This window comes from Cotesia glomerata, linkage group LG6 (assembly GCF_020080835.1).
Source record: "Cotesia glomerata isolate CgM1 linkage group LG6, MPM_Cglom_v2.3, whole genome shotgun sequence".
NCBI lineage: Eukaryota > Metazoa > Arthropoda > Insecta > Hymenoptera > Braconidae > Cotesia > Cotesia glomerata.
In genome coordinates this window covers 11,307,840-11,316,732 of record NC_058163.1, presented here as the reverse complement: position 1 = coordinate 11,316,732, position 8,893 = coordinate 11,307,840, and the positions used below count along the sequence as shown (strand labels likewise).

At 28.6% G+C, this 8,893-nt stretch overlaps 2 protein-coding genes and 2 long non-coding RNA genes across 6 annotated transcripts in view; 2 read left to right on the top strand and 2 right to left on the bottom strand.

Annotated features, from left to right (window-relative positions):
• Positions 1-313: 313 nt before the first annotated feature.
• On the bottom strand, positions 314-7,703 carry LOC123266606. Of its 2 annotated transcripts, none has more exons than XR_006509817.1 (2): positions 7,528-7,703; positions 314-649 (listed from the first exon to the last, which is right to left on the bottom strand). It is a non-coding gene; the product is annotated as an uncharacterized LOC123266606 (long non-coding RNA). The 2 variants fall into 2 exon arrangements; XR_006509818.1 differs by having other exon boundaries at positions 314-640.
• On the bottom strand, positions 2,107-3,518 carry LOC123266605 (lysine--tRNA ligase-like). Of its 2 annotated transcripts, none has more exons than XM_044730910.1 (2): positions 3,483-3,518; positions 2,107-2,724 (listed from the first exon to the last, which is right to left on the bottom strand). In XM_044730910.1, the coding sequence occupies exon 2, from the start codon at positions 2,657-2,659 to the stop codon at positions 2,216-2,218; it is 444 nt and encodes a 147-aa protein (XP_044586845.1). In that variant the 5' UTR covers positions 2,660-2,724; positions 3,483-3,518; the 3' UTR covers positions 2,107-2,215. The 2 variants fall into 2 exon arrangements, with proteins under 2 accessions (XP_044586845.1, XP_044586843.1); XM_044730908.1 differs by lacking the exon at positions 3,483-3,518 and adding an exon at positions 3,279-3,380 and having other exon boundaries at positions 2,129-2,724.
• On the top strand, positions 3,711-3,927 carry LOC123266607. Its single transcript, XR_006509819.1, has 2 exons — positions 3,711-3,785; positions 3,864-3,927. It is a non-coding gene; the product is annotated as an uncharacterized LOC123266607 (long non-coding RNA).
• The window catches only part of LOC123266604 (protein pellino), a 45,101-nt gene continuing 42,000 nt past the window's right edge, over positions 5,793-8,893 (top strand). The window contains exons 1-2 of the mRNA XM_044730907.1: positions 5,793-6,052; positions 6,129-6,308. Of these exons, the coding sequence (XP_044586842.1) occupies positions 6,015-6,052; positions 6,129-6,308 (218 nt within the window). The 5' untranslated portion in view covers positions 5,793-6,014. The remainder of the gene's footprint in view (positions 6,053-6,128; positions 6,309-8,893) is intronic.

Below are 8,893 nucleotides of genomic sequence, written 5' to 3'. Positions count from 1 at the left end.
TGTAAAGTGTTTATCCAACAATATATTTAAATCAATTTAAACTAATAATTTTCTTCGCCGTTATTTTGAATGTTAAAAACACAGTCATATATTAATATTTATTCATTCCTGCTATTTCAAAGTTGAGTATTTCAATATTCCCGGGCGAATTACGACCACGTCGGTAATCTAGACTCAATAAAATAAATTCACGCGCGGCCACTAGAGCTAGGATATAACATTCTATTCTATTCTAATGTAATGCCTCTAGATGCATCCAGAAGGTGACGCTACCAGCCGGTGCAAATTTAAATGTAATTTAGATTATATTAAAGGGAAGACGTCTATTAGGTGTAGACCAATGAGTTAGATTACCGGTGACTTAGATCCCGATTACCTAGATTTCCATAACCCAAAATCCGATTACCCAAATTATCCATGACGTAGAATTTCTATGAGATAGATTACCGATTACCTAGAATTCCGATTACTTAGAATCCGATTGCCCAGAAATTTTATTGGATATAATTCCGATTACACTGAAATCCGATTGCCTATAATTCTGTTAACTTACAATCCCTATGGCATGGATTTCTTTTACCTTGATAAAAAAAAAGTTAATTTGGATAGATGGAGCTCTATGCAACACAACGTTCATTTTCTGTAAAAACTTAAGATTGTTTTCATAAAGCGACAATATAATGAGATATATATGTTCAATTTATATTTATGATGGTTAGTAGTGTAATGTTGTGACAGGTTATAAACATCAAGTGAGGTTATAAATAACTATTAAATTATAATATTTATTAAAAAATTTTATTAATGAGATCTTATTGCTGCACAAAGTTCAATAAAGGAAATTAATGTTCAATATTTAACAAATAAAATTTAAAATTTTAATAAGCAATTAGATATTCTTAAATTTAAAAATGGTTATTATTTACAACTGTGATCAATCCCATTTTGGGCCATAACTAGGTGAAAAATTAACATTTTTATTCTGCTTGTTTTACGGCGCATTTATGATAAGAATGTCGTGAAAGGAAAAAATAAAGATTTCGATTGATGTACATAATTGACATTTACATACACAGCAACGACACCCTGGCGTCTCTGAGGCGGCAAATACTGCGTAGGAGAAAGGCCAACGGTACTAATGTTAAATTAGATTTGTACATTAACGGCGAGTCTTTGGATGAAGCGGACGACCGCAAGCTGCTTTCTCAAATCCCTCTAAGGGACAAAATGCTGCTGTCTGTGAAGTTGAGCCAGATGCACAGCAACATCCCCAGCTCGCTGGATGGCAGCTCAGGCAACTCAACGAGCTCGCCACACCATCCTTACGACGATTCTAATGTCGAGACAGAATACTTGTTACATATAGCGTCGCGACAAAGTTGACTCAAAATCAGGTGAACCAGATGCTTCCAGGTGGTACCGAGTCTGACCGTTGCTGTCAAATGTTTATGTAAGCCGTCAATTTTGAATTGCCAGACATGCTGAAAATACGTGCCATAATAAAGATCGCCTGGGCCGCTTCAACCGGTAACCTCGACAACGTCGACGCTTCTACCGATGTATTTCGCACAATGCATGAAGCTAATCAGCGAGATCCACGATCAATAGAAGCCAATGACATTTTAGGATAAAAAAAATAAAAAATTACAATTTTTTAAAGCGTCTTTTTCTTATTACAGCTGCTAAGCAATTTGAAGTTCACGAGCTGTTTTAAAGGACTTGAATTTACTTTTTTTTTTAAATAATTTATTAATTCTTGATATTTTTGACAACGATTAATCCTTTTTATTTTAATAATTAAAAATTTTTAATTTTATAACAAAATAATACGCTCGATATATTAAATTGTATTATTTAAATTGATAAAATCAAAAATTATATTTATTATAGTAACTAGCTACCTTGCAGTCACTATGTGACTGCCGTGATTTGTGAACTATAAATGAAAAAAATTTTGCTCTATTAAATAATTAATTTTATTAAATTACACGGTACTTTCTAAGCTATTGACATTTTTAAAGATATTAGCTCATCCCGATATTACACTTATTAAGAGCTTTTATTTGAGTACCCACATGCATTTTGAAATATTTTTCATATATACATATGCATAAATACATAAAATATATGAAAAATTGATATGGGTACTCAAATGAAAAGTCTCCGTAAATTTAATGTCGAGGTGAACTTATATTTTTAAAAATGTCAATAGTTCTCAAGTTACAAGGTCATTTCTCAATTGTGTATCTACAGATAGAGTATTTTTGAATGCAGTCGAAATACTTATCATAACAAATTGACTATCAAACGTGCCTAACAAACGTGCGGTGGCTGTCGGTGAAGGACACTCGACGTTATGCTTGATGCACAAATCACTCAGGAATTTGTTGGCTTCCTCGGAGTTTAATTCCTCAGGATCCGGAAACTTGACGCCCAGTTTCTCTTCCAGGATTTTTATCACTGGCAGTTGTCTCGGGGGAGTGAAGTCTATTTTTACACCTTCGCCTTGCGGACGGTCTGGGTGGTAGACTAACTTGTGGATTCCATGAATGCTTTTTACCATTCCTGAGACCAGTGTCTCGGTTATTACCATCAGGTCGTGTTCGTCGGCGTAGGCCATGTAAAAATCGCAGGATGTGAATTCAGGGTTGGGGGTCATGTCTATTCATTTCAGAATAAGTGACGGATTTCGTAGACTCGATTGAATCTTCCGACTATTAACATCTGAAAAATTAATATTTATTTTTAATTATAAAATTTGGATTTAACTTTTAATAAATTAATAAAAATTTATAATTAAAAAAAAATATTTGTCTTGTGAAAATAGAATTATTTTTTTTTTAATATAAGTTCAGGTCATAGATTATTTTTTAATAAAAAAAATTTTTTATACAAAATTTAAATTTTATTGATCAAACATTTTTTTTAATTATAAATATTTGAATCTAATTTTTTTGCTTTATTTCATAATTTATATTTTATAGATTTATCAAGTAATTTTTTGTTATAAAAAAAAATTACGACTAAAAAAATTTTTTTTTAATTCTAAAAGAAATTTAAGACAGAGCAATTTTATAACTGAGAAAAAGAAAAATTATTTAGATAAAAATGTTTAAAAATTAATTTATTAAAAATATACATATATTGGCTCATATAAAAACACAACTAAAACTGTCAATTATGTACATCAATCGAAATCTTTATTTTTTCCTTTCACGACATTCTTATCATAAATGCGCCGTAAAAACAAGCAGAATAAAAAAATGTTAATTTTTCACCTAGTTATGGCCCAAAATGGGATTGATCACAGTTGTAAATAATAACCATTTTTTAAATTTAAGAATATCTAATTGCTTATTAAAATTTTAAATTTTATTTGTTAAATATTGAACATTAATTTCCTTTATTGAACTTTGTGCAGCAATAAGATCTCATTAATAAATTTTTTTAATAAATATTATAATTTAATAGTTATTTATAACCTCACTTGATGTTTATAACCTGTCACAACATTACACTACTAACCATCATAAATATAAATTGAACATATATATCTCATTATATTGTCGCTTTATGAAAACAATCTTAAGTTTTTACAGAAAATGAACGTTGTGTTGCATAGAGCTCCATCTATCCAAATTAACTTTTTTTTTATCAAGGTAAAAGAAATCCATGCCATAGGGATTGTAAGTTAACAGAATTATAGGCAATCGGATTTCAGTGTAATCGGAATTATATCCAATAAAATTTCTGGGCAATCGGATTCTAAGTAATCGGAATTCTAGGTAATCGGTAATCTATCTCATAGAAATTCTACGTCATGGATAATTTGGGTAATCGGATTTTGGGTTATGGAAATCTAGGTAATCGGGATCTAAGTCACCGGTAATCTAACTCATTGGTCTACACCTAATAGACGTCTTCCCATATTAAATTATTTTATTAATTCATAATTTAAATAGTGAACACTATCCAAATTAGAAAGTTTAGGTTCTGTATCGTAGAATATTTATTATATAGAGTATATTTTGTTTCAAATAAATATAAGCTATTATCGAGTACAAAGGGACATTGTAGTTGAGTTCTGAGAAACCTTAAGTACTTGAGATTCTGAGTTTGAGATTCTGAGTTGAGATTCTGATCCCTTGTTTCAACGGCTAAATAATAACGTAACAAATATGTAACAAAAAAATAAGATCGTTAAATATCATATTTTTGTTAAACTTGCTTTAATATAATATTGCAACGAAATATATAAAAATTAAATTAAAAATTTATATCCTGTATCCAACTTATAAATAATTATTAATTAATGTTAAAAGAATAAGATTGTATAAAATAATATTATTAAATGATATTTATCTCTTACATTAACAATTAAACTATTTCATAGTTTTAATAGAATATAGATTGATAGAAATAGTAATAAGCTTAATCTAATTTGCAAAATACGAATATTAATGCAATGCAATATATATAATTTATAAATAAATATATGTGAATATAATAGAAAATATTATATATTAGTGTGTAAAAATCATTTATATGTAGTAGAAATATGTGTACTTATATATGTACAAGAGCGGATATATGTATGGGAGTTATGGTGGGAGAAGAACGGAGTTTGAAGCTCTTCGGAAAAACTATGTAACGACACTTCTCACCGAGAGCTTAGATTGCTAAGATCACGTCATTGTAAACCTCAATTTTATATTTTGAAGCTTTTTAATATTTTGTCAACTTGAATAATAAATTGAAACCAACTAAATAATTTTGATCAAAATTAAATAACGTATAAATAGAATTCTTTTATTTAAAATGATTCCTTTCCCGCGCTGAAACCGAGTATTTTAATACTCCCGGGTGAAAGAACTACAGTAAGTAAAGTTTTCAATAAATAAAAATAACATCCACCAGATGGAAGCATAACACTAATAATTAACAATATGCACTTTATATATACTTAGAAGATATCAAGGACGTTTGATTTATTAAGACAAAATTTTATCTTAATCGTTTTTTCTGAGATAAAATTGTTTGTTTCGATGTAAAAATCGTTTAAAAAAAATTAAACTATTACGATGCTTGTCATTCATGAAAATGGTTCTACTTGCGATTAGCGATACTCGCCTTTATACAGTACAATATTTCTAAAGTTTTATAAGTTGTCCTTTTTGTGCTCGTTAGTGTCTTACGGAAAATGTGAAACACAACTAAGAAACTTAAGAAAGATTATAGTGTACACTAATTTTTCTGAGTGCAACCCTCAGTTACTCTATTGGAGGGGCATGCAGTCCATGTTTACAAACCACAACCCATGATCACAAAAACAGAGGGACAACGGAAAAAAAAAATTAAGAAAATAAAGAATTATAGTGACTGTTTGGTGTTACAGTTTGTTAAATAGCATCTGATATATTCAATTCATCATCATTATTTATATTTTATATAATTAAATTAAATTCATTCTTTAAATATCCATGTTTTATTAATCATTCGATTAAAATTAGTCAGTGATAAAAATAAGTAGGATAACACAATATAATAAAAATGTGTCAGTTGCATACGAGACAATGTTTTAGTAATCAACTAAAAATGCCGCGGACAAATTTTTATTATTATATTTTTTTATCGTTCAGTATTTATGCTTGTAAATTAAATAAAATTTCCTTATAAAATACATCGTTATATTAGATATAAATAAATTATAAATTGGATTTAAATAGTTTTTATATGAATTCACTTTTGGAGTGTATTAGTGATTGATTTTATGATAAAATCAAATAGATTGTTTATCAACACTAATTTATAAATAAATATATAAATCTTATTATTTTAAATAAACTTCCCGCAATTAATTATTTCAGTAAAAATATGACACTGATAAGTGACTGTTGAAAAAAGTTGTATGTTTATAAAACTCATAATTGTATATTATACTACACATATCGGTATCAACATATGTGATTTGATTACTAAGCATTTGGAGTGCATCATAAAGAAATTATATTTTGATGAGGATATTGAACTTCAATCACAGGATGGTGATTCGGTAAATAAGCTATAGTATGCTTCTTTTTAGTGTTGTTGTTATTAAGGTCTTACAAATGATACGAATTTTTTAATAGATCTGACGGGGATGGTACTGAAAGTCCACTGCTTGAAGAAGAAACAAATTCAGTTGACTCACCTTTAAGTCCAAACAGTAAACATAACCATACTCGTCCCTACATAAATTCTCATGGAAGCCATATTCATCATGATAAAACTAAAGCTCCAACTAAATACGGAGAGTTAGTTATTTTAGGGTAATGTATTTTATATAAAACAAAACAAATTTGTTCGCTTTTAAGATTAATTTTTTCGATGAATAGGATAATGAACTAAATCAGTCCATTTGTTGTGAAGGTTCGAAATTTTTTTTAACTCTTCAACATTGTAATTTTATGATTTGTTTCTGAATTCCTTTTTAACGAATAAGTAGTAATTAATCAATTTATATTGATGTGTGGATAACTTTTCTTAAGAAAAAAAAAAAAAAAAAAGACAATGTTAGTAACTATAATAAAAAATTAACACTTGTACGCATCGTTTCTCTAAGCCATTGTATTGAATTACGGGATTGGCGATACAGTTAACAGTATTTACAGTTAATTTATTATTAAGACTCAATCTCAAAAATCTCACTTCCATGGACTTGTGCATTCTGCCTTGGTTAGTATAAAAAATACTAAAAGCTTAAATTGGAGTGATCCGTTATTGTTTTTCGTTGATATATGCTTCTATTATTTTTATCAATTTTAACATCCAAAAATGAAAATTCCATTGATAAAGATTTTGATTGATTTTCCAATTTATTTCAAAATTTTGTTATAAGTATACTTTTAGTGCTATTTTTTATTTAAATATTCTTTTCTTATTTGTACAATAGCATCCTTATATTATTTTAGTTGGTTGTGTTGTGAAGGAGTCTCTGCAAAACAAGGCTCTCCTGTTTCAAAACACAGTAACGTCAAAATTTTTTAAGCTATTTTCCACTTTCCGCCGTGAAAGTTAATAATTTTCGAAAATCGAGTTTTCATCAGATCTTCATGTTTGGAGGTCTCAAATTATTGAAACGCATGACCGATCGAAATGAAGTATGTGGTGTTCGAAAAGGTTCTACTGTCTTTAGATTTTATGAGAATTTGAATCAATTCGGTCTTGATGTAGATTTGGAAACACCTTAAAAAGAAAATTAATTCAATTTTTTCAAAATAACTCATAAACTGTTTTATTGATCATTTTCAAAATTTAATCAGCGTTTAACTTCAAAAAACAATGATGAGTGTTGTTAACCGCATTGAAATCGGTTCATCCGTTCGGGAGATATCGCAATTCATAATTTTCGAAAAAATATTCATCATTACAACTTCCAAATTTTGTATTATTGTTGTATTTGTGAGCTCGAAGAAGGTAATACTTCATAATAAGTGAATTTTCAATTACGCTTGAGTAAGCTTGAAAATAACGTAAAGTTACTAGTACAATAAGAGACAATAATTTATGCCTGCTCGTGTTGCTTTGGTATCGATGAAAGTTTGGATTTATGAAAATTTGTCCAAATAAATATGAAAGTTTGTAAAAATGCTGATGAATATAAATGAATAAAAGCACAGAAAAATTTACGTATAATTGTACATAAATACAAATGATTCTATGTAAACTAGATCATCTGTATAATTTTACAGTTGTTCACATGACCAACTGAACAAATAAAATTCCCTATTTTTAAAAATACGTACAACTAATATGTTTATTTGATTTCAATTCCAAAAGTATAAATGGAAAAATGAACATTACTATAAATGAAAATTTATAAATTTACTAGTTAATAAAAAATATCATTTGAATAAATGATTAATAATACAAGTGTATAAAAAAATAAATGATACATTCACTTAATGAACTTATGTATTTAAAAAGATAGATCCGGATGTAAAAAAACTATTATAATTATTTGAACAAAAGAAATTGCGCATAAATAATCGTAATGAATAAATGTAGAAATTTTATGAATAAACGAAATTATGATCATTAGTATTTTTAAAGTTGTGTATAAATAAACATTTGTAAACATGATGATCGGTACAAATGAAAGTTGTCCGAATGGATATTTGAATAAATGAAATTCTATTCAAATAAATCAATAAAAATGAACATCTGCATTAAAGTTAATCAGTAAAAATGAATATTTGTCCAGAAGTTAAACTGTCAAAATGAATATCGGTTAAAAGAAAGATTTCCACGAAATCTCTTATAATTTTATAAGCATGTTGCAATCTATTAAGAATGAACTTTATAACATTTCACCCTCAAAGGGCTGTACGTGGATGTTAAAAATTAAGAAAACTTAAAACTTTTAATGTATAACTTTTATAGGTTTAAAATGGATCGACGTTGTTTTTTAACTTCCCGCTAAGAAAATTGAAAATTTTCAAAAATCGGGAAGTTATTGTTTTCACTCCGTTTTTCGAAAATCAAGTTTTCATCAGATCGTGACGTTTTGAGGTCCTAGGAAGCGTTCCTGACTATTTCCGCGGTGATGTCACCGTGTCTGTATGTATGTATGTATATATATATATATATATGTGTGTGTGTGTGTGTGTGTTTTTTTTTTTTTTTTTTTTTGTAAAGAGGTACGAAAAAAGATCTTCAAAAGACACCGGTATCGTTAAGTCTGCCGCCCATCTTCCGGCAGATATCGATAGTCGGTAGTGTGGAGATTTTTACCCACTAAAAAAAAACATTCCTCTTACCCTCTCCCCTAGATGGTACGGGGAGGACTGGATTGGAACCGCGTTTGCATTACTTCAATCCAGTCGTGCTGCGTCTCACGACGCCTACTCCTGGC